Here is a 24,696-nt window from a genome sequence, read left to right as displayed (position 1 = left end):
AGTGATGAATTAATATGTTTAATTCTATAAGGTGAAGATTTAAGGATGTTAATGTTTAAGTTAAATTTCATAAAAATTGGGATTTGGAAAACCGTTAAAAGGACATGCAATGAAATTCAACCAAGGGGAAGCGAGGAAGTCACTTAACAAAGTTAATAACTGTAATTTTTAATAAGGCTATGATTTATGTTTGTTTTGTTTGTTTGTCTTGTTTGTTTGTTTGTTTGTTTGTTTGTTTGTTTATAATATTGTGAAAACCAATAATTTTTTTGGCAATGATAATCTGCCCCTCCATTCAGCAGCCGTGTACTTGCACAGTGCTGGTTGCCATAGCCTCACCACTCTTCCTTCCTTTATCTGTCATTTTGCTATGGCTGTTGGTGGTTTTGGCTAGTGAACTGCACTTCTGCTGCTGCCGTGACATCAGCAGCAGCTAGCCAGTCATGTGCCTCTGGTTGTCTGCGCTTTCAGAATGCGCTTTCCTGTGTTAGGCTGCGTGCAAAATTGCAAACCCCACTAAGACTGGGTGAGCTGCTCTCCGGCTTTCCACCTACCAACTGAAAAACCTGCTTATTTGTTCCGTACCAAGAAGAAGGAAAGCACGGCATAATAGACATTTGTTTATTATTGCAATTTCAACTAAAACGTGGTGGGCTGCCCTAAAACATTGGCTCAGGATTTCAGCGTTTCATCTAGGGAAGGGTTTGTACCAACACCTGACCAATGAGGAGTTTGTCAGCAAATGGCAGAAAACCATGGCTAGAAAAGCCACCTCTATTGGTCTGTCACCCCCCACCCCCCCCAACTGTATTACCTGGCATATGAAGGCGCCCAAAAGGTTTTAAAGCAAACATTATGGGACAATGCACACAGTGACTTGCGATCTCGATCACACGCAGTCTGTAGTCCACTGGCAGTAGGAGTACAATATGGGCATGTCTTTAAGTTAACATCTTACATTAAAAACCTGACGGTACCAAATTATAGAAGGCTTTTCACCAAAGCCAGACTAAAAGTCTTTCCTTCTGCCGTGATGGATGGCAGGTTGAGAGGAGGTCCCTACCAGGACAGACTTTGCTTGTGTGCTCAAGACATCGATTCCATAAAACATATTTTGCAGCACTGTGCAAAATATGAGCAAGCCAGGGCTGAACTGATATCACCCTTGCTGGTACCTTTCCCGGGAAAATCAGAGGCTCACCATGTCAGGTTCCTATTGGAAGACTGGACAAATGCTAGAACATTAGCAGAGGCAAAGTTTTTATCGGTGGTTGCAAGAACCAATGATCCCAATCTTTTGAACAAAATGCTTGTTTAACCTGGAGGTAGGCTGTATGAATCGTGCATTGCTTTGTAACGATTTGTTGGGTGTCTGGACTGTAATAAAGATTGATTTGATATTATTGTTGTCACTGTTAATTTTTACTCGTTGCTTCCCTTGCACGCAGGGGCGGAGGAAGGGTGTGTGTGGTGGGGACAGGCTGCCCTGGGTGTCACCCCTGAGGGGGGGACACAAAATGCTGGGCGGCACTCACCGTGGGGCCTGCAGCGCACCCGAGCCACGTGTCTCTCCTGGGGGTTACGCAGTGGCTTGGGTCCCCACAGGCTCCACACAGCCCCAAACGGTCCGCCCGCTGCCTCCCCCTCAGTTGTAGGGCGGCTGAGCGGGAGGAGACAGGCAGACTCCTCTGAGGCCCCACGGAGCGTCCTGTCCCGGCTCGCCCCGCCCCACAGGTGGCTGGCCCCACCCCTGGTCGCAGGGCATGTGCGCCACCCAAGGCGCCCAATCAGCTTGCTCCGCCGCTGCTTGCATGTGACGCAATGTACAAACACCATAGAAACGCATTTATACAAATTAAAAAGGCAGGTCAGTGTATTCAACTGTCTGTACATTCTGTGATGGTTGACAAAGATTTTATACTGCTTTTCAGCTTATTCAAGTTACAGGATTGGCTTAGGGGCTGGGGAATGTTTGTCTTCTGAACTAAAACACACCATACAAAACCCGCTAGGCAGAGGACCATCGGAAGAAAAGCAGGCGGCTGAGAGTGGATGTCGGTGGTCCCCCCCCCCCTTGTGATGCCCCACTTTTGAATGCCTTCTCAATATTCACCAACTGCAAAAACTGTAGCAGCTCTGATCCCTAGAATATCAGCTAGCGAAGCGAACCTTCAGTTGCCTAAAGCCGTTGCCCGATACTCAATGTGGATGCGAGTTCTTAAGTGTTGGAAAGATCACGTGTGGATTTTGGGGTTCTTTGGGGGGGGCAAATCTCTTAACATTGTGTTGTGTTCTGCTCTCGCAGGCAGGAGGGTCTCAGGTCATCTTCACGAATCCCCTGGAGATTGTCAAGATTCGGCTGCAGGTGGCAGGAGAAATCACCACGGGGCCGAAAGTTAGAGCCCTCACCGTTCTAAAGGACTTGGGGCTTTTCGGTCTTTACAAGGTGTATATTTTCTCTCTTTCTACATTCCACTCGCTCAGATTTATGTGTGTGTGTGTGTGTGTGTAAATCTTTTCAAATTTGAAAACAATCTCTGCCTGCAGGGTAGCCCCATGGTTGAAAATAGAGAGAAACCCACATTTATATTAGTGGCAGTGGGATGTACAAAAACACTCCTTCTCTTTCTTCCACGGGCTTTTATCCCGAGCCGTAGGGAGTCATGGCTCTGGGGACCCGCTGGCTTCTGGCACAGATCGTTTCAGTGGGAAGAGGTGGTGGGGTGTGTTGTAGAGGGAGAAAAAGTTTCCTCGCCTTTCCCTTTTGTGTTTATTATGGCAGCCCACATAGCCTTAGCATTTATTTCGTGTCTCCGCTATCTCTATTGTTACACTCACAGCGGGCCGCTCTCTTTGTCTTAATCACACAGCGGCGGCGAAACAGTGGTGTAGTTTAGCAGAATTCAGATCTTTAAGAAGTGATGGGATTTGTCAATAATGAATTCGTTTTGTGAAGGGAGGGGGGGAGGAATTAAACCCACAACCAACCCAGCGAGGCCCATACCGCACTGTACTTTTAGCAGAATGCCAGTAAACAGATCCTTTCCCCGCAGGTCTGCTTACTTCCATCATTACAGATCAGAGGTAATGGAGCGGAAGCTATTAGTTTTCTTAAACTCGGAAGACTATTTCTTCCGACACCCTTCATGACGGCAAGAGACTAATACGTAAATTCGGCAGATGCAGGCAGCTGGGCTCCCGAGAAACAGTGTTAACGCGTTTCTTTGTGCACAGAATTTGGTTCCGGAGTGGCAGCTTCCATCCAGAAGTTAGGACATCAGGAAGTGCATAGCTATAGCATTTTCCTAAAGGTGTTTTAATACACAGAACAAGATTTCACTGCAGTTGGGTGGCTGGTATTTTTCCTTGTCACCCTTTCCTTGTAAACCACACACGTGTCTTAAAAGAGGGTCTGAGTGGGTTGCTAAAAATGAATCCCATGTTACCGTATTTTTTGCTCTATAAGACTCACTTTTTCCCTCCTAAAAAGTAAGGGGAAATGTATGTGCGTCTTATGGAGCGAATGCAGGCTGTGCAGCTATCCCAGAAGCCAGAACAGCAAGAGGGATTGCTGCTTTCACTGCCCAGCGATCCCTCTTGCTGTTCTGGCTACTGAGATTCAGAATATTTTTCTTCTTGTTTTCCTCCTCCAAAAACTAGGTGCGTTTTGTGGTCTGGTGCGTCTTATAGAGCGAAGAATACGGTAATTTGAATTGAGCGAATGGATTTAGGAGGCAGATTATAAATCATTTGGGGGTTTAAAGGGGGGGCACAAAGACAATGTGCATGGCTTTGATTCCACCGCTACAAGCTGCGCTAATGGACTTGACCATTAGAATCATAGAATTTTACTGTTGGAAGGGACCACAAGGGTCATCTAGTCCAACCCCTCTGCAATGCAGGAATCTTTTGCTCCACGTGAGACTCGAACCCATGACCCTGAAATCAAGAGTCTCATGATCCACCTATTTTGCTATCGGCGCTGAGCCTGTTCCAGGGGTGGCGGTAGAGAAGTTGCTACATACTGATGATAGGAGGTATCAACTGGATCATCACAAGTAGACTCTCCTGCCCATAGAATTCAGGAGGACAGTGGCCATAAACAAAGCCCAGAGATGCCTTCTTCCACTGCACACACTGCCACACAACAAAGCATTCTGGCTTTCGACCAAAGTGGTGGTTCTCCTTTTTCAGTCTGACGGCTGCGGGTGATTGGTACTTAAAGTCTTTGAGCACCTCCAATAGATCTCACAGCCAAGGACTCATATGGTCTGAGCGGTGGGTCTTTTCTTGCTGTTGACGCTGAAGGTTCTCTTCCACGTTCAGCTTTCTCCGCTTGCCCCCATTGTAAAGAGCCCTGCACCCTCCGTTGTAATATTTGTTCACGGAGCCACAATAGCATTTTCTCTGCCAGTACGTTCCTGTTCAGACATGGCAGGTGGAGTGGGAGGGAATGCAAGCGTGTATTTTATTCATTGGTATTTCCCCTGCCCTCACTTTCACGAACCCAGGTTGGGTCACCCAAGAAAATAAATATATTGAGAGAAACAAAAATGCAGCCAGTACTTAAAATGTTGCAAACGTTTGGTTAAATTATTATTATTATTATTATTATTAATACCCCACCCACCTGGGTGGGTTTCCCCAGCCACTCTGGGTGGCTTCCAACCGAATATTAAAAGCAATACAGCGTCAGACATTAAAAACTTCCCTAAACAGGGCCACCTTAAGTTGTCGTTTAAAAGTAAAATAGTTGTTTATTGCCTTGACATCTACTGGGAGGGCGTTCCACAGGGCAGGCGCCACTACCGAGAAGGCCCTCTGCCTGGTTCCCTGTAACCTCACTTCTCACAGTGAGGGAACCTCCAGAAGGCCCTCGGAGCTGGACCTCAGTGTCCGGGCTAAACGATGGGGGTGGAGATTCTCCTTCAGGTATACAGGACTGAGGCCGTTTAGGGCTTTAAAGGTCAGCACCGACACTCTGAATTGTGCTCAGAAACGTACTGGGACATCCTTGGCGAAGCACCCGTGATTTGGCATCAAATACACCCCCAGCAATACTGCAGCGACAGCGCTCGACTCAGGAGCAATCGCCAGTAGAAGCCTAGCAAAAGAAGCACATTTTAAAATTGGCATTGGAGCATAGGCAATTGAGCGCCAATTGAATCTCAGGAGGGGAGGAATTCCTCAGCCAGGGTGCCACCACCAAAAAGGCCGGACCCCAGGGTATAGCATAATTTACCTATACTATAGACAGAACCACAAGGCTGCTTCAAACCAGTGTTGCCCACATCTCAGGGCTGAGGCTGGGGAGTCATCCAGATCCCCTCTTTGTGCCTGGATAGTCCCCGAGCCTTGTGTGTAGAGGCAGTTTGAATTTATCCTGTGTGTCTATAACTTGTTTGCACTTTCCCCCCCTTATTCACGTGACAGGGTGCCAAAGCATGTTTCCTCCGAGATATTCCCTTTTCTGCAATCTATTTTCCTGTGTACGCTCATTGTAAACTGATGCTTGCAGATGAAAATGGCCGCGTGGGAGGATTTAATCTGCTTGCAGCTGGTGCTATCGCAGGTAACATTTTACGGCGTGATTTTCAGGCAGCTCCCCTTCTCTCACATACCTCCCCCCCCCCCACTTGCCAAACCTGTCCCCTTTCCTAGCAATCGTTAATATTCATCGGAGCCAAGGATAGGAAGCTAATACACTATTGTATCTAGCTTAATCTAAATTTGATCACTTTTATCCTTGGTGGGAGGTAGTGTAATTTTGACGAGAGCTAATTACATTTGCATAATGTGGATAAACAGCTTAATGCAGCTCAGCAACTTGTAGTCAAATTTGTACTGTTGGCCTCGATAGGGGAGTTGCGATTGTTTCAAAGCTCTCAATGTGGGAGGCTTGGCGTTTAAAATCTCAAGGAAACATACAGAGGCGAGTTTTTAAAAATTATCTTGTCTGGTTTTGGGAAGGAGTTGACATCATATAAAGAACAAGAGTGTGTTTTAGAGTTTGAAATTCAAAATTATTCTTTTGGGAGAGCCAAAGTTCCCTTCATCTGCAACTTGTTTGAAGGAGAAGCCATTAAAATAGGTCACATAAGCATTTATTTGAAGCAGAAAGCAATTTTATGGTGCAGTCCTTCTTTCCTGGATCCTGGATCCTTTCTTTGCTGGATCTGTCAGGCCTGTTGCCATTCAGACAGGCACAATACATGGTGTCCGATCATTGCTGATTATGTGACTTTGTGTATGGGTTATTTATCAGCTTCACGCTTTATGCCAGAGTACATTTCGCCACATGGGTATTTGAAGCCCTAAACAGCTCCACCCCCATCGTTGAGCCCGGACACTGAGGTCCAGCTCCGAGGGCCTTTTGGCGGTTCCCTCCCTGCGAGAAGTGAGGTTACAGGGAACCAGGCAGAGGGCCTTCTCAGCAGTGGCACCCACCCTGTGGAACGCCCTCCCATCAGATGCCAAGGAAATAAACAACTATCTGACTTGGAGAAGATCTGAAGGCAACCATGTATCGGGAAGTTTTTAATGTTTGATGTTTTACTGCGTTTCATTTTTTTTCACTTGTTGAAAGATGCCCAGAGCGGCTGGGGCAACCCAGTCAGATGGGCGGCATGTAAATAATAAACTATTATTATATTGAATGTACTCTGGCATAAAGCGTTAAGCTGCACACGAGGAAAGGAGAAGCTGCCGTTGGCTTTTGGTTTTGTTACAAATGCGACTTCAGCCATTATTCGTATTCATATTCTTTGGTGTTAGAAATGTTTCTGCCCGTCTCTGTGTTAAACTAAACACTCATTTCTCCTGAAAAGGTGTGCCTGCTGCTTCCTTGGTGACCCCTGCTGATGTCATCAAGACGAGACTGCAAGTGGCGGCTCGCGCTGGTCAGACGACGTACAATGGAGTTATTGACTGCTTTGGAAAGATACTCCGAGAAGAAGGCCCCGCAGCTTTCTGGAAAGGAGCCGCAGGTAAGGAAAAGAGGTGGGGTGGGTGGGTACGTTTGTAACTTCTGTTTTAATTTAGAGTCCCAAGGCTCGCAACCATTTAAATACCTGCTCAATAAAGCTTGTGCTTCTTCTGTTCAACAGCACGAGTGTTCAGATCTTCACCCCAGTTTGGCGTCACTCTAGTGACCTATGAACTTTTGCAGCGCTGGCTCTATGTTGATTTTGGAGGCATGTAAGTACAGTTTACCATCCTCTAAACCAGGCTTCCTCAACCTCGGCCCTCCAGATGTTTTTGGCCTACAACTCCCATGATCCCTAGCTAGCAGGACCAGTGGTCAGGGATGCTGGGAATTGTAGTCTCAAACATCTGGAGGGCTGAGGTTGAGGAAGCCTGCTCTAAACCCAAGCGCAGGGAACCTGTGGCCCTTGATACAATGTTCAGCTTGCAGCTTTCATCAGCCTCAGCCAGCATGGGCAAGGATGATGGAAGTTGGGGTCCAACAACATCTGGAGAACCACGGGTTGCCGCATCCCTTCTTGCTTGGTGAAAAACGGCCTGGTACATTTAGATTAAATTGTGTTTTCTAATTATAAACAGGAGAGTACAGCAACCTAGAATATACTCTTCAACACTCCGGTTTTCATTACTGGTCTTAGTGTAAGGTTGAGGCACTAACAGGCAGGTGATGCGCTACAAGAAATATAGGGAATCTGTGGCCATCCATATGTTGTTATTGTTGGACTCCAACTCAGCCCCAGGCAGCAGAGTCAATGATCAGGGTTGGTGGAGAAGTGTCTGCACCATCCAGCAGTTCCTCAGCTTTTCTCCCTTCAAGCTTAGAATTTCTGCATTTTTAAACTAAGAGTCCACTGGGACGCGGGTGGCGCTGTGGGTTAAGCCACAGAGCCTAGGACTTGCCGATCAGAAGGTCGGCGGTTCGAATCCTCGCGATGGGGTGAGCTCCTGTTGCTCAGTCCCTGCTCCTGCCAACCTAGCAGTTCGAAAGCACATCAAAGTGCAAGTAGATAAATAGGTACTGCTCCGGTGGGAAGGTAAACGGCATTTCCGTGCGCTGCTCTGGTTCGCCAGAAGCGGCTTAGTCATGCTGGCCACATGACCTGGAAGCTGTACGCCGGTTCCCTCGGCCAGTAAAGCGAGATGAGCGCCACAACCCCAGAGTCAGCCACGACTGGACCTAATGGTCAGGGGTCCTTTACCTTTAAACTAAGAGTCAGAATCCAAGTCAAAGCTGATGGCCAATTTACTGCCCTTGGCTGGTGGCATTCAAGGTATATATGATGAATCCTAGAAGAACCCTGTGGTTGTCGGCTGTTAAAATGATGCAGGCCTTGGTTGATGTAAGCCACCATGTAATAAGGTGTTTCATGGGGAGAGAAAAAGCCCAGTGAACAACACCTGACCCAGTCCTAGGTATTTCAGATCTGCATATACATTCCCTAGTGAGTGATCTGTTGGATCAGCTCTGAGTACCTGATCTAGATTCATGGCAAGCCATGCTCAACACTGTTAAAAACTCACAAAAAGATGCATGGATGGGCCGAGATCATGAGTGTAATGCTTCAAGTATGGGTAGGGAACCTGTATGGGCTGGTGGTCCAAATCTTTATTTGCCCATGGGCTAAGGCTAACTTTGACAGGTGGATGGAGCCATCTGTCATGGATGCTTTGGCTGAGATTCCTGCATTGCAGGGGGTTGGACTAGATGACCCTTGGGTCCCGTCCAGCTCTACGATTCTGTGTCAAGTGACTGGGGTGCGGGTGGTTTCACCTGTCGAATTTGATTTGCAATAGTGTGGTTGCTTCAGCAGCACGTTCCTTACAGGGAACATGCTAACAAAGCAGTACCCAGAGCAGAACTGAAACACCCCCTCCACAGTGGTTATGGGGAAATTGCCTTACAGGCCATATTGGACTCCAAGGTAGGTCAAGGTTTGCCCTGCAGGTTTCCCACCCCTGCCTTAAAGAAATAGCGTTATGCTGATGAAACCTGAACTCTGCTAATTTTCTCTTTGCCTCCTTCCCAGCAAACCCTCCGGCTCAGAACCTACACCCAAGTCTCGAATCTCCGGCCTTCCTCCTGCCAATCCCGACCACATAGGTGGATATCGACTTGCAACAGCTACCTTTGCTGGGATAGAGAACAAATTTGGCCTCTCTCTTCCAAAGTTTAAATCAGGTGCCGTTTCAGCGCAGCCCAAAGCAGCCGCTCCCTCCTGAGCTGTCCTCTCGAGCCAGATAAAAAGTAGTGCCATGGACAGAGAGCTACAGCCGTGGCTCTGCTCCTCCAGTCAGCTGCATGATGCTCTAGCTGAATGGAGCACTGACATCGAATCACTCCTTTCTATCCAAAACACAGCTAATCATTTGCACACGGGAGACCGATTCAAGCTTTAAGTTCTATGCGTAGAATAAGTAACTAGGGCTTGGCTTAGCACAGCTTGCACTCCATGTTACTGTACATATTGTACAACTTTGTACAGAGACATTATCATGGCATTGAAATGCAACTGCATTTGTAGAAACAGGTGTTGCGGTTCTAAATAGTTTGAAATGTACAGAATGTTTTGGAAAGTGTTTTATTAAAAATCATGTGACAATAAAATTTATTAAAACCAAGAATGACAGGGTTCTTTTTGTGTTCTAAGCTAAATTCCTCCGTAGGAAGCAAACGGATTAAGTTACCCTTTTGGACCACCTTGCTATAGTCTGCAAGGCAGCAAGAGGTGAAGAAATGTAAAAAGATGAAAATGCTTGCTGGGAAGAAATGGTGCAAACTCCCTCCCCCAGCAACTGGTATTCAGGATACAGTCTTTGGTGGAGGAGGCAGAGCATAGCCATCATGGCTAGGAGCTAGGATAGTCCTCTCCTCCATGAATTTGCCTAATCCTCTTTTAAAACCATTTAATTTGGTGGCCATCAATGCCTCATGTGGGAGTGAGTTCCACAGTTTTAACTACTGTTATTTCTTGGCCACCTTTTCTCCAAGAAGTCCCAACTGCTACACTCTTTCTGCCCCTCAAACATGTTGGTTGCCCCTTTCTGAACCTTTTCCCAACTGTACGATATCCTTCTTGAGGTGAGGCAACCAGAGCCATACACATTACTCTAATGCATTTGCACCAGAATGCCTTATAACAGCGTTATGATATGAGCAGTTTTTCTCCCCAGTCTCTTTCCTAGCATGGGATTCGCCTTTCACAGCTGCTGCACACTGAGTCGATGGCTTCATCCGGCTATCGGCTATAACCCCCAAGGTCTCTTTCTGGCCCAACCCCACCAGTTCAGACTCCATGTGACCTTAAGATTTTTTTGCTCCAACACGCACTGCTTTCCACCGGTTTACACTGAATTGTATTTGCCATTTTACCAACCATTCACTCAGTTTGAAGAGGCCATTTGCAGCTCTTCACGCACCCTTTTTTGGTTTAATGACCCTGAACAATTAAGTACCATCAGCAAACCTGGCCCCTGTGACGTTAACATATGAGAGTGCTGGAGGTGAACTAGTTAAACAGGTTACCCAATCAGGACCCAGGGGGTGGAGTCAGAGGGACTATAAAACCAGCTCTGGGAGGGGCGAAGGGGGGAGTTCGTTGGGAGTTGGGTGGTTGGTTGGAGTGGGAGTGGATTGGAATAGAGTCTGTGGGTAGTTGAGTTAGTGTAGCAAAATAAGCTGAGTCAGGAATAGTTAGGGGCTAAGAAAAGTAAATATCTGAGAGGCGGTTTAGTGAGTGAGAGCAGGTGGTGGAAGTTAGAGGTCTGGATAGGCACCCCATGATTGTAATCGACCGATACCGTTTATGAAACCACACGCTTGTTAAACTGCAATAAATAAACAGAAGTTTATGTTCCAATTTAACCCTGACTGTACTCAGTAATGTACCAGGTAGGGCCTGGGTGGTGGCAGCGAGAAACAAAGTGGTGGCACAGGGATCAATAGACTGTGAAATGTCCGGGGACTCTGTGTGATCGCCACAGCCCTATCACTGCTCACCCCTACCTCTAGATCATTTATGTATAAGTTTAAAAGCACAGGTCCCAATACCAATCCTTGGGGAACGCTACTTTCTATATATCTCTGTTCAAGATTAGTAAGCTGTCAATTTACTAATATTATCTACTTCCTGCTACTTAACCAACTCCTCATCCACAAAAGGACCTCTCCTTTTATGACATGACTGCTAAGCTCACTCAGGAAGTACCTTGTCAAAAGCTTTTTTAAAGTCCAAGTACACTGTGTCAATCAGATCCCCTCCACCCATGCTTGTTGACAGTCAAAGCACTCTCAACAGGTTAGAGAGACAGGATTTGTCCTAGCAGAGGTCATGCTGGCTCTACTGAAGCAAGGCTTGTTCTTCTATAAAATAGGAGAAAAAGTAGTGATCATTATTCTCCAATAATCATACAGCCTTTAATGTAATGTCACAATAGAAAGATCACCCCTTTGGTAGAATAACCAAGAATTTAATATCAGAATTGGTAATTGGATTTTCTGAGTGGTATTCATCAGTAGAAACAGCATGCTTTTTTACCTATGGGAGTAAAAAGCCAACTAAAAATAATAATCCAGAATCCTTAAAAAATAGCTTCAAGCCTATAGGCAGATATTTCAGAAACAATTAAAAATGTATATCTTATTATTGCATAGCAGAGAAACTGGTGTGCAAAAAATAAATCAAATAATGTGGAAATTTACACTTATCTTATGTGATGGTAAGACAATACTGCACCTACTACATAGTCCTAGAGAAAAAATGGACAAGTTGCTTTTGAAAGTATGAATTGCCTCATGTGCACATTCTTTTTGCTTTAGTTTAAAGAACTGTTACATGAGCAATATCAAGTAAACTGAAGAATTACAAAATAAATCCCAAATCCATTTTTATTATAGGCACAAGATACTTTTTAAAAAAAGAAATGGAGTTTGTAAGTTAATTATTTTCCTGCAGCCCCTCACCCCTGCCCCTGCATAAACCTCTGAAAATGCAAACTCTTGAAAAACAAGTCTTTAAACAGATGCTTGTGAGAAAAGAGGCCATGTAATGTTTATTTATAAAGAATTCTTACTCTACTGCAGAAATGTAACAAACAAAAAAATCCAAAGTACTTAGCAGGTATTTTAGAAAGTTTCCATTACAAAAAAGGGTTTACAGATTTTTTTTAGTCATATACATGACCTACCACTGTAGCCTGGAGCCTATTATATAATAATTAGGATAAAGGTTACTGTGAACAGATGCATGCACAAATCTAAGCCATTAAGAGTACTATAGCCATAACGCTTTCCCACTGCCCCAGAGATTGATGTCCACAGCATAGCCTGTCAGTTTGACTTGGAAAAGCTCTTGTTCAGAAACTTACAGTACTTAAATTGCTCTGAAATAGTTATATGCCATTGAAAGTTGAACTTTAAATATTCAACGTGGTTAGTGTTTCAGTAGAACATACACCTTGCCAAGTCAGGGTAAATAATAAATTATATCTATCAGATTAAGGGTGGTGATTCAGGGATTAAAAAGCAACTTTGCGAGATCAATTTCACTGATCTTTATACACTTGTCGACTCCACAGTTTACTCCACATTTTAAATTTCAAGTTCAGCCGCATACTTAACACATGCTACTATTCTGAAGCCCTCTATAACCAATCCCAAAATTCACAGCGAGACCCCCCACTTCAACAACCTAGGAAGGAATTCGGGTCGCTGCTTCCTCTTCTGCATCAGCTCTGTTGGCATTAATTTCTGCTAAAGTTCGACCAAAACGTGTCCATTCATCATTTCGGGGAACCGCAATTTGCTGTGGAGACATAGTTATATGGGGACATCAGTGGACATATGAAAATTAAACTCATCAGCTTGAATCCAAAAGATTGTGAGCAGAAGATGCCCTTGTTCAAGCACTAGACTTTTCATAGTGCAGCACCTGAATGCAACAGGGGTTCTATTAAAGTGTGAGCAACATATGAAAAAGGAAAATATAGGGCTGTAGCTTATTAACTGCAGCGGGCTGTAGAATGGTCTTAAGAAATTGTACAAATGAAGGAATTTCTCTGGAGTTGGGGTCACACTTCTAATGCAACGCTCTTCTGCTAGGTTAGAAATAACCTGTGTAGCTGCACTAAGAACTATCTGCTAGTATCAGGGTTGGAGAACTGGATTCGACCACTGGGCCAAATCTTTACACCCCCCAACTTCTTGCAGGCCAATTTGACAAGGCCACCCACCAATCACCTGTTACAGTGGCATCAAGTGGCCTTTTGCCTTCATGTTTGAAATCAAACCATGCAAATGCACAACTGCAAAAACTCTCTGCAAAACCCAAACATCAGCTGACGGCAGATCTTGTGAGAAGCTTTAAAAGGGCTTCTCAAAACCCATCAATCATCCAATAATTGGGTCTTTTAATGCCCTTTGCAAAGGGCAGGGCTTGCATATGCCTTCTGGCTGAGCAGGGTCTTTGCCTGCCCTACACTTGATGTCAGATGTAGGGGGGGGGCGTGGTATGGCCAAAATAGCCTTGTGGCTCCAATGGGAAAGCCTGCAGGGCAAATCCAAGAGGTTGTCCACACCTGTGCTAGTGGAAGGGCATCCTTGGATTCAAGCCATTGTGCTACCCTGATTCACAAGAGCACCAGCTTGTCCAATCCTTTGGCCTACTGATTATTGCCATTTGGCCCTCCACCAAACAACTGCCTAACCCCAAAGTGAAGTATGGATGAGCAGCCCTCCCTGGCAATAGGGACTGGCGAAAGACCATTGGGGTGAGGAGCTGAAGTCCCCCCACCCCATAACAAAACTAGACACACCCGGAATTCTTACTACTACATAAAACTACATCCATTTAAATAAAAAATATTTGAATTGCTGAAATCTCAACGCTGTATCTTTGTATGCATAAACTTAAATACACACTGACATCTGCAGTGAAAGAACTATGGACACCCAACCCAAATAAGTGCCTTTTATTATTGGACTGAAGTAAAATAATGTAAGACATCGTTTTTACTTTGGAAGCACTTGAAAGTTACCTACCTCTCCCACATCGTAAATTATTATTTGTCCTTCTGAATCTCCGACAGCAATCTCACGTCCTGAATTTGTCCATCGCACACGGTTTAGGGCAGGATTACCTTCCACAGTAATGCTTGCTGTTGGCACCTATACCAGTTTTAAAAACATACCATGTTTCAACTGGACTTATAGTATCTTGCAAACTTTCTTAACCTTCAACGCACATATTAAGATGGCAATACAGACACTGAAGTGTGCCGGCTGTTCCTTATGCCGGAGGAACAAAATACTGTATGAAGGAACACATTATACCTTTCAAAAGTTTAAAATTTACGTGATGCAGATGTGAACATTCGGAAGAGGAATGTTGATAATGATAGGAATTAGAGCTCCAAGCCTTTAAAGATGACAGCTCCAACTTACTGTGTCCCTCCTCCTTTGGATAAAACCTTGTCTATGTGTGTTGAATGTGAAGTACATGGGCAAAAATTACTTTAGTACAGCCAATCATCACCTATACATCAGTTAAGTGTGGTGGGTTCCCTGCACAAAAGTAATATTAAAGCAGTACTTAAAGCACTCAGTGGCAGCATCATGTTTGGGTTTTGTACTGTGCCCAACACAGTGTTGGTGCTACATTATTATGCTGTTGTAAGAGCACTAACAAATCAGTGGGTAGATTCATGAAGCTGTAGTGAGAGGTTTTTCAACCGTCTTATGGTGTCATGATGAGCGATGCACAAAGAACCTGTCTTCACTCAGGAGATAAGATACCTGGGATTACAATAAATGCAAGAAGCTGATCTTAGCCAACGTCCCAGTAAGTACAAATAAGAGATGGCACATCAATTTAAGTGCATTCCTTTTCTTGTTATTTACAGTGATCTCTGACCTCACAGAATATGGGCCCACTGTACTCCCAGGTGCAGTGGCCAAGGGAAAGGAATCTGCATACACTGGGCAGGATTCTCCTAACCAGTCTTGTAAATAGGATGGGAAGGCAAAATAACTTTAAAATGTATGTACAAAAAGATGGGCTGCAGTTACTAAAAGATCACAAGTTTGTTTTAAGGCTGGTAAACTTATTTTCAGCTTTGGAATACCCAATATAATCTGATCCTACCTCAGTATCATTGTTGAGATTCCATAGGTCAAGCCTCCCCATTCCATCCACGCATGCAAAGAGGGCAGGGTGGGTGGGTGACCACATCACATCGTAAACATAGTCTGAGTTGTCTTCAAATGAGTACAGAGGCTTGTTGTTCTGAAGGAAAAGAAAAACACACAAATTGATGAACGTCATGATTCAGAAAACAAAAGCTGGCAAGGTAATCTAGACAAAGTATATAAAAATCTCTCATCCACATTGTCGGCAACTAATGTAGCAGTGTGATTAATTTTGAACAAAGCAAGGAACGGGTTCGCCAGAGAACCTTTCCCCACAAAAATAAATAAATCTTGTGGCCAAGTAAAATGAAAACAACCTCAGTTTTACCTCTGCAAATATTGCCATCAGGTAGAAAGAACGTAGTCTAACATAGGGCTTTAATCCCTTCAGTTTTATTTTATTTGGCGATACCATTAGACATAAAGCAGACTGGATCCATTTCTAAGCAACCTCAGATTTCTGTGAAGCTAGCATCTGTCAGTGTTACAAAGATTGTAATTCTCAAATGTTAAGGCCTAGCTGCAACTTACTGCTGATTATGTGAACTGTGTGCTTCTGAAACCGCAGTGTAATATAATTTAGTATTTCCTTGCTTTGCACATTTTCATCTATGGCAATATACATATATTTAATTAAGCACAGTATTTGATGATGAAAAATACGACATGCCAAAGTTCAGCAGAGCCATGAAGAACCTCAGCAAGAGGTTGCAGGAGATGGTGGGAAGATCCATGTTCATATGAATTACCTCAGCCCAATATGAACAAGATATATTTTTTTTTAAAGGATGAATGAATTTATGTCTAAATGTATTACAGGAGAGATACTGAAAACAGATATTCCTATCACCATTGTCAACAGAACTAATGCAGTCCCACATTACTGTTTACAAGACGGTTGCCTATATAGGCCAACAGATGGGACTGTGGCTTACATTGTTTCCTCAATAAATTGAGACAATTAGACGTCTCAAGTTCAGATACCTTAGTAGTCCAAAGCTTTACAGTCCAGTCAAAAGAAGAAGTGACAAAAAGATGGGAAAAGTCTACAGGTCCAACCGCTGCATGGCAATTGATCCCTGTGATAGGTCCTTGGTGACCTTCAAACATCTCGCTGATTCCAGCTTTGCTGTTGCAAGAGACACACACACACGGGAATGAATTTTCTTATGAACAACAAAATCGTAAATAATTTGAGATACATTTTTAAAATAATAGGGTAGGAACTTAATAAACGTGTGCTTACCCAAAAGATGTTTGCCCCTTCAAAATCAATACAGTGGAACCTCTATTTTTGAGCGTCTCGGAAGTCGAACGTTTCCGCTTTTGAACGCCGAAAACCCGGAAGTAACTGCTTTGCTTTTTGAACGATTTTCAGAAGCCGAATGTGCCACGCGGCTTCTGTTTTGAGTTTCCCTACTGTATTGAGGCTTCCGCTTTAAGTTTTCGAACATTTCAGAAGTTGAACGGTCTTCCGGAACGGATTACGTTCGAAAACCTAGGTTCCACTGAACACTACTAATAGTCATAAGAACACAGGAAGAGCACAAGAGCATTCTCCCTTCCTGTTGCTTCCAGCAACTGGCCTTCAGAAGGATACTGCCTTCAATTGTGAAGGCAGCGCACAGCCATCATGCTCAGTAGTCACTGACAGCCTTCTCCATGAATATGTCTAATTCTCTTTTAAAGCCATTCTAGTTGGTGGCCATCAACTGCCCTCTGCGGGAGAGAGTTCTATAGTTTAACTACGCACTGTGTGAAGAAGCACTTTCTTTTATCTGCCCCGAATCTTCCAACATTCAGCTTCACTGAATGCCCACATGGTCTAATGTTATGACAGAGGCAGAAAAACCGTTGTCTATCTACTTTCTTTGTGCCCTGCAGAATTTCAAAAACTTCTTTCATGTCACCTCTGACTTGCCTTTTCTTGAAATAAAAAACGCCCCAAAGGCTGCAATTTTTCCTCGTAGTTGCAGAAGTGCCCCTGAATATAGCTACGCACCTCAGAATTTTAAAATCACGTATTAAATAAACCTTGGCGAAATATGCCACCTCAAGATACAAAACAGTGCTTAAGAAGTGCTATGCCATCTGATTAATTCTCTCACAGAAAGTAAGTATTTGGGCCACAAAAATGAAGACATTGTCATGCACAAAACTTTCAGAAATATGCACATGTTCCTGGGTCAATTTTCAGTCTGAAACCAGGGCATTCCCAATAGTATCAATATTGATTAAATGGAAGAACCACCAATTTTTGTTAGCTTTAACCCAAAGTGCTATAAAGGAAGGGCTGGTGTGTGTCTGAGCTGAGACTGGGGCCTCAATTTCATTTAAGAAAGCAATTGATAAGGTACAGCCAGACAATTTCAAAACAGATTGAACAGCAGGAGACATGCTACCCAATTTAAGATTGGTGCGTGATACTACTGTACAATTATCTACAGAAGTGAGGGTCTGGGATGTTGTGCCATGATTCAAATGACCAGAATGGTGGCTAAACTTCATCTCCCATTACATAATTCTAAAGCCATTTTATCCAGAATAAGGAAAATATTTCTGCCAATAAGAGGCTTTCTGGAACGTGAAAGAATACTCTGCATTGTTTATACACAGTTGCCCATATAACTGCTTGAGGAACTACCTCAAACCTGCTTTATCTTACAGAACATAATAAGAAGGGCCGTCGTCCTTTAAAAACAGGGGTCCCAGTTTCTATTCACCTGCCATGGCGACATGCTGTGTACACAGAGCCTTCCTCACTTCCAACGACAAAGTTGTTGACATCACCAACAGGGAAAGACATACAAGTGACAGCTACAGCCTTGGATTGCTTGTGAACTAGCTCCATGCTATCCTGGGGAGAAAAATATCACATACAAATCTTTCCGGTTTGCTGAGAACTTTCTGCCAAGAATCAAGGAAGATTTCTGATAGTAGTTTCCAAAGAAACATTTTTTGAATCTTGCTGCTTTCTTATTCTCATGTTTAAAGCATTTGATACAATAAAAATGCACGAACTGCATAAAAACAGGGCATGTTTTCTCAGAATGTCCTGGAGGACCTAAGATCTACACTTAGAATCATAGAGTTGGAAGGGATCCTGAGGGTCATCTAGTCCAACCCCCTGCAATGCAGGAATCCTGCCCACAGCCATCCTTGGCTTAACATGTGAATTACATAAATTGTGCCCTTTCCACATGGCTACCTATGCTATAAATTTATACCCCACTTTCCCAAGGTGTCCAGTGCGGCATGCATGGATCTGATCCTCATAACTGACCTGCAAGATACCATGAAATTATCATTTGCAATTGAGAAGTCAAGCATTTGATTCCACAAAACAGGCCGGAGGTGTGTCAGGAGGCAGGCAAGGAAAAGCAAACCAAATTAAAAAACAAAGTGCAAACTACAAAATATATAGACAGAGCCAACCAAAATGTTTTGTTCGCCAAGCAAGACTAAGGTAATTGCTAACAGGAGAAAAAGTCCCTTGGTGACACTGTCATGGTGCAGTAAAAACAGAGCTGAACGTGCACCTTGCGAATGGGAGAAGCCAATCCCATCAAAATGCTAATGTTCTAAAATTATTTTCTGCACATGCACAGAACTCTGGTGTGCGACTGCACACGGATCACATAGAAGCAGCGTTTGATTGTTTTACCTGTGGCTGCGAAAGCATATCCAGACTCCACGAGCAGATTTTTCCATCAGTCGAGATGCTGATAAGGTTATGGGCATTCTGAGTCCCCACCACATTCACACAATACACAGGATGCTAAAGCAGAAGTGGGCGACGTAGATTAGCGATGTTTCGTCAGGGTAATTTACAGACAACTTAGCGCAAGTGCAAAATTTAGCTTTTAAAATGACATTTAAGTTGAGAAGATAGGCAAGATGATCTGGGTACCTAGCTCACTGTTTTCCACAGATGCTCCCCAACAAGGGTTTGAGTTTTGTGTGCAAGGTGCCTAGCCCTTCTGTAGCATTACAAATTTAGCTGAAAACACAAACAGTGCTGTCAAGAGTTTATTTCTGAACTATGCCATTTATTGGGGCAGTGGGGTGGAGGGAAGAGTGGCAAACAAAAGCTGTGATGAAGAAGGGACTGAGCATTGGTTAAAATGCAACTAAAGGAGATGGGGGGGGGCATTGAAAGGAGTTGCTACAAGTCCTTAAAAAGTATTATATACTTTATCAATGGTCACAAAGCACAGAGCACAGCTAAGTGAGCTGCTTGGTCAGACAGGCTGTGTTGAAAGCGTAATTAGTAACTTCCATAGCTCAATGTTTTCCTAGTAGAACTAATATGCCTCTGAATATGGATGTGGGTACAAATGGACAGTTACAGATACAACGTCATGTCTAATACTGATAAATGTAGAGAGCATTTGGAAGCTGGAGAAAGGACACGTGGATAAGTGGGAATACTTTCGGGCTGAGCAATATTAAGTGGTGGGTTGCCTCTGGGGGAGAAAGGGTAGCCGAATTTGTATCTGATTATCTGAAGAATTTAATAAAAACAAGCACGTGAAGACCTAACTTAAAAAAAAGGTTTCTAATATATGAGCCTTATGTAGAATATTTTTAACATAGAATGCTGCAAAAAACGAATGCCTATTGTTTGCAGCCTTCAAAACATAGTAACAGATTATCACTCCTCATCCTACATTAATGGGTTAATTTGAGAATAAGGAAGTAATTGGGGGGGGGGGTGATATTCCACTCCCTACCGTGTGAGCAGCAGCTGAAAGGGGAGTTCTCTGAACTGGTGTTCGCTTATTGCTGCGATTATCCCATAGCACAATTTGTCCTGAGTATGTGCCACCAACCACCAAATTTGGATGAAATTTTGCAAAGGTAGCCGACATCACAGCTGACTGTAAGGGCAAAAGAAAAAAGAAAAGTAAATGCTTTTTCTATATTTAAATTGTTGTTGAAACCTTTAGAATGATGTTACAATATCACATTACATTTCAGCAATGGTTTGTGAAGTTTCAGAATTGTGAGATTTTGAAAAACACAATAGCAAACTAGACTAGTACATTTTTAACTTTCCACCAACCCATTTTATAAGTGGATCTCAGTTTTTTCCGCCTGGAAACATGTGTTTTAACTTAGCTTGCTTTAAATCCTCAGGCTACGAACATTTTTATTCAGAGGTCTCGGGTCTCGTTGCACATTTTAAGACCACAGTTCTTAAAACATCTCCTTGCATTTGACACACAAAAGAAGCTCCCTTTTATGCAATCAGAATAAGAAATACAGAACTGCAACACACTTAAATAATCCAAATGGTGTTAGAAAGGCTGCTTGCTATAGATGAACCTTTAAAAAGGATTAATGGATTCCTCAGATGTTGACATGTATTTGCAAACACAAGTGGTTTAAAGTTCATGCCTGCCCAATGAAATCATTATGCTGACAAGTAGAAGAAGGCTCATGTCCACATTCATTAACATAAAATTCTTAGTCTGGCAAGGCAGGAACTCACATCATACCTGGCAATGAAAGACATACTCTGGCGTTGTTTTTTTGTATTTCATGTTCCACACAAGGGCCACCCCATCAGGTTCATGAGGAGCATCTTCATTGTTGTTGTAAGAGGCTACCAGCAACTCCGGATACTGGATTCAAAAAGGAATTGAGAACAAAAGGGAAGGTTGTTGCTTACAGAGGTAAGATCAGCCAACTTAAATTATCATATGATTTAAAATTAAGCTCCTAAGGTCAACCTTGTTAATTAGACAGCTACAGCTAGAACAGCAATTTCAAAATTAAATCAACAATTCAGAACCAGTAGACACAGAAGAGTTGTCTTCTATTTTGATATATGCAGACTGCTCAGTTTTGCAACTCACACACTTCTGTTATGCCTTAGCGATGCCTTCTGCACATTATTCTTTCTTTTTGCGCAATGAATTAAGCAACTGTGCATTAAATAAATACGATGGCACTGCAACTGCAGGTAAATGAGAATAACGTCTGCTAAAGGGTTTCTAGAAGAATGGTTTTTAATGAAGTGTTATTGTTACCTGAGATGACCAGTCCAAACAACTAACAACACGATGCTTTGACCAACGCTCATCAAAAAACTGTCTGTTTAGGGACAGTTTAGCACCTGCCTGAATTTCTCTGCAAGAACAATTGAAGAGGGCACAATTAGGATCACTTTCAGTAAGATTAAAACAAACCTAGCAACACATTTGTAAGATTCCCATATTACCCTTCTTTCTCTTCCAGGTCTCGCCCACTGTAGTCAAAGAAAATGTTAATTTGCTCAGAAAGAGCTCTTTCCACAATTCTTGTTGATTGGTCGAAGAAGCTCAAAAATTCTTCAGAATGCAAAATTTGTTGCTTTTCCTCTTCTGTCAGTTCATGAGGGGCAACTGGGGGAAACAGATTTGGAGCTTTATTTTTAGATGGCAGACTACAAATAAAATCATTCTAATCTTTAAAATAAAAGTGTATGTTGAGATTTTAAAAACAATTATTTAAGTTCTGTACATTAAAAAAAAATCTTCACACACTGTATTTATATTATTATATAAACCTTCTTTATAATTCAGTACCTATTAAAGGGAGACACTAAGTCGCGCAATAGTTTAAATGTGTTATGATATATTTGTACCTTCCTCCTCCTCCTCTTTTTTCAATGTTTTTTCTTCTTCAGGCTCAACTGGTGGTTTTTGTACCACTGCATCATCTTCATCTTCTTCATCTGAAAAGAGCAAGGTTGTCAACATTCTGACCACTGTGGAATGCTATGTCAGGCAAAACAGTTTTGTGTATATATTATATATTCTGCCTAAAGCAGCTTTTTTGCTAGAATGCAATAGTTTAATTCGGGATTTGCACTTATTAAAGGAGATGACAGTAAGCTGGACATACCACAATTTTCACAGCAAATTCACAAAACGTAAGCCTGTGCAATCTACAGTAAAACCTCCAAGAAACTATTCAGAGATTTCAATTTTGAATTCCTAACCTCTACCCAGCATTTGTCATTCAAGACAGCATATGCAACCACAGTTTTATGTAACGTGCTGACATATTAATGCTGCTGAATAAAGAAATCAAGTGTCTTAAATAGCCCACAGAGTCGCTGCTTCCTTGTGATATGGAACCATCAGTGTCTAATGGTTTTTTCATACAGGAAAGATGGCTTACATTAGTTTTCCGGATGCTAGTCGGAGAAGCAAATTTTCCTAAAGATAATAGCACAGACAGATTACATTTTATTTTCTGTCATTCCAAATGCAAGCCTCATTATCCTTATCATGTTTGCCAATGAGAATTTAAAAAGCAAAATGTGTTGTTCCTTAATTGCAACAAATAACGGGCTGCTGATGTTCTGGAATACTGAGAAGGCTGCTTTTTACTTTCTTTCTTTTTTGCATTACTAGGTTTTCACCTTTGAAATAGAACACCCTAAAACACAACTTTTAAAATTGCAAGTGTTACAGCATATACATCGAAACTGCCCTTTCCTTCTCTGTTTCCAGGGGTAAGTTTCTCAAAAGACTTTTTTTCCTTTTCTTTTCGGGTTAAACAACTATGTCATCTGTCTGCAGAAGAAAGGCAGCAGGAGCCTGCAGCACGCCTCGTCACAAGTAATGAGGCAGGATTCAACAGGGACGTGTTTGTTGCAGCCATCCCTGTGACCCATGTTCAAAGTCACCTATGGGGGATAAAAAAAAACTAAGACTGGTCAAGAGATGGGAACCAGCTGCCAAGCTCTGGTCCCAGCAGCCAGGCCAGCTGACTAGACAGCAGCAACCAGATGGTACTGCTGGGATTGTCTCTCCCTGCTCTGAGGTGGCAATGGGATGGCACAGCATTTTTCTGCCTGACTGCTTCCAATCATGTTTTTTCTCCAATGGCAAGCCTGTGCAATTACTAGCTCTCCAGGAGGTCTACAGACAAGCCTTTACCCTGCAAACAAAAATACAGCTTGTAGGGCCTACCAGCTGCCAAACCACACACATAGTGATAGGCTGAAGCAAGATCTAGGAGAGAGAAAAAAACCTTCCCAACTCCCTAGTTTAGGCAATAAAAATATATCCATACCTGAAGGAACAAATGCTTTAAATGACACTATATAACACACAATAATACAAACTCCAACTTAATCAAAATGATAATGACGTAGGCCAATCCCACATTATATGAAATTGAGCGATTTTTACGTTCTGACAAGTTTACAGAACTAGGATAAATGGCATGAATGATTTCAATATATGCTCATACTTCTGAACCAAATGGTGAAGGTTAAAATCTTTCCTTTCAAGGGCCTCAATCAGCCACAAAGGAAAACAGTAATCACTGTCTTTTCAGCCAGCCCAACCGCATTTGTCAGCCCTTTCTCCGTCAATGCAGCCAGAGCAATCAACCTGCCAAACATTCAGAATGGAAAAACAATCTGAAAATACAGGGTATAATGCACCTGCCAGTGAAAATGGCCATTTCAAGAAAAGCTAGTGATCTCAGTGACCCTGCTGAGGAGGCGGTGGTGCAAAGGGGAAAGAACGCGTAAAAGAATTCTTAGTGATCTCCACTCTCTTGCACATTGACATTTCCTTACAAAGCATGCCAATTACAGCTTTTGTGCTACTTAAAAAAAATGAAAGCTTTTCTGGGCAAAATAATCACACAGAGAAACAGAAAGACACTGCTCCTTTTAAGATGAATTTGTACGTACAATGGACTATTAATCAGAAAACTGGATAACTGAGCGATTCTATGCCGTGTGCCTCAAACAAGATTTCTCCCCAAGCATTGGTGTAGGGAAAATTGATAAATGCTTAATTTTCATTTAATAGATGAAGCACTGCAAATAGCAAATTACAAGACAATGATTGGATTAAATAATTTGGTTGAATTAAGCATGGATTTTTTCCCTTTGCATGCAGACTTGCTGCAGCAAACAATGCCACTGAGACTACAAAGCATGGATTCCCCTCACCCTTTCTAAGTTGTTTCAAGCTTTAATGCCATAAAACTAAAATTAAACTCCAGCCTCTCAGCTTTGTCATAGCACTCTGATTCTAAGTACCATTTTCAGTGACAGAAGTCAAATCCTTGTTAAATGCAAATGGTCAGCCCTTTAGTGCCTAAGTGACCTCATCCTTTACAAATATTACAGAGAAGAGATCTTGTCACTAGTTGCCCCTCCCTTTTCACATTTTCAGCGTAGATGGCACATATTATGCAAACAAGATCCAAACTCATTCTCACGTAATACTCCACATTTGCTGTCAGTCTCTAGGAATTACTATTGCTGCATTCCAGCGCTAGATATGTTATAACAGCAATTACTTAAATATACATTAGATGCACTGGAGCAGTTTCTCATCTCCAGTTAAGACACCGTATTTTTAGATGTACGTGTGTGCCACCATATAGATGACAGGGAACTTTCACCCTATTATGGTCACATTAGATTACTTAATAGCATACTGGCAGTGGAATCAAACCAACCACAGTGTAGCCAGAAGACAGTTTTCCCTTAACCTAGTTTTTATTAACAC

At 42.8% G+C, this 24,696-nt stretch overlaps 2 protein-coding genes across 10 annotated transcripts in view; one reads left to right on the top strand and one right to left on the bottom strand.

The window, feature by feature from the left end:
- Nucleotides 1-9,606, top strand: part of SLC25A12 (solute carrier family 25 member 12) — a 61,788-nt gene extending 52,182 nt beyond the window's left edge. For all 3 annotated transcript variants that reach the window (XM_083408909.1, XM_083408910.1, XM_083408911.1), the window contains 5 exons: nucleotides 2,306-2,446; nucleotides 5,434-5,572; nucleotides 6,828-6,986; nucleotides 7,107-7,197; nucleotides 9,012-9,606. In XM_083408909.1, coding sequence (XP_083265035.1) covers nucleotides 2,306-2,446; nucleotides 5,434-5,572; nucleotides 6,828-6,986; nucleotides 7,107-7,197; nucleotides 9,012-9,204 — 723 coding nt within the window. In that variant the 3' untranslated portion in view covers nucleotides 9,205-9,606. The remainder of the gene's footprint in view (nucleotides 1-2,305; nucleotides 2,447-5,433; nucleotides 5,573-6,827; nucleotides 6,987-7,106; nucleotides 7,198-9,011) is intronic.
- A 2,401-nt stretch (nucleotides 9,607-12,007) lies between these two features.
- DYNC1I2 (dynein cytoplasmic 1 intermediate chain 2) overlaps nucleotides 12,008-24,696 on the bottom strand; it is a 42,599-nt gene continuing 29,910 nt past the window's right edge. For all 7 annotated transcript variants that reach the window (XM_083408977.1, XM_083408976.1, XM_083408980.1 and 4 more), the window contains 11 exons: nucleotides 21,798-21,887; nucleotides 21,393-21,555; nucleotides 21,202-21,301; nucleotides 20,668-20,793; nucleotides 19,900-20,046; nucleotides 18,831-18,944; nucleotides 17,890-18,023; nucleotides 16,151-16,295; nucleotides 15,123-15,263; nucleotides 14,021-14,146; nucleotides 12,008-12,785 (listed from right to left, as the gene is read on the bottom strand). In XM_083408977.1, the coding sequence (XP_083265103.1) occupies nucleotides 12,672-12,785; nucleotides 14,021-14,146; nucleotides 15,123-15,263; nucleotides 16,151-16,295; nucleotides 17,890-18,023; nucleotides 18,831-18,944; nucleotides 19,900-20,046; nucleotides 20,668-20,793; nucleotides 21,202-21,301; nucleotides 21,393-21,555; nucleotides 21,798-21,887 (1,400 nt within the window). In that variant the 3' untranslated portion in view covers nucleotides 12,008-12,671. The remainder of the gene's footprint in view (nucleotides 12,786-14,020; nucleotides 14,147-15,122; nucleotides 15,264-16,150; nucleotides 16,296-17,889; nucleotides 18,024-18,830; nucleotides 18,945-19,899; nucleotides 20,047-20,667; nucleotides 20,794-21,201; nucleotides 21,302-21,392; nucleotides 21,556-21,797; nucleotides 21,888-24,696) is intronic.

The sequence above is a fragment of the Podarcis tiliguerta genome (genome assembly GCF_965153285.1).
Source record: "Podarcis tiliguerta genome assembly, chromosome: 1".
Lineage (NCBI taxonomy): Eukaryota > Metazoa > Chordata > Lepidosauria > Squamata > Lacertidae > Podarcis > Podarcis tiliguerta.
This window is presented reverse-complemented; position numbering and strand designations above follow the sequence as displayed.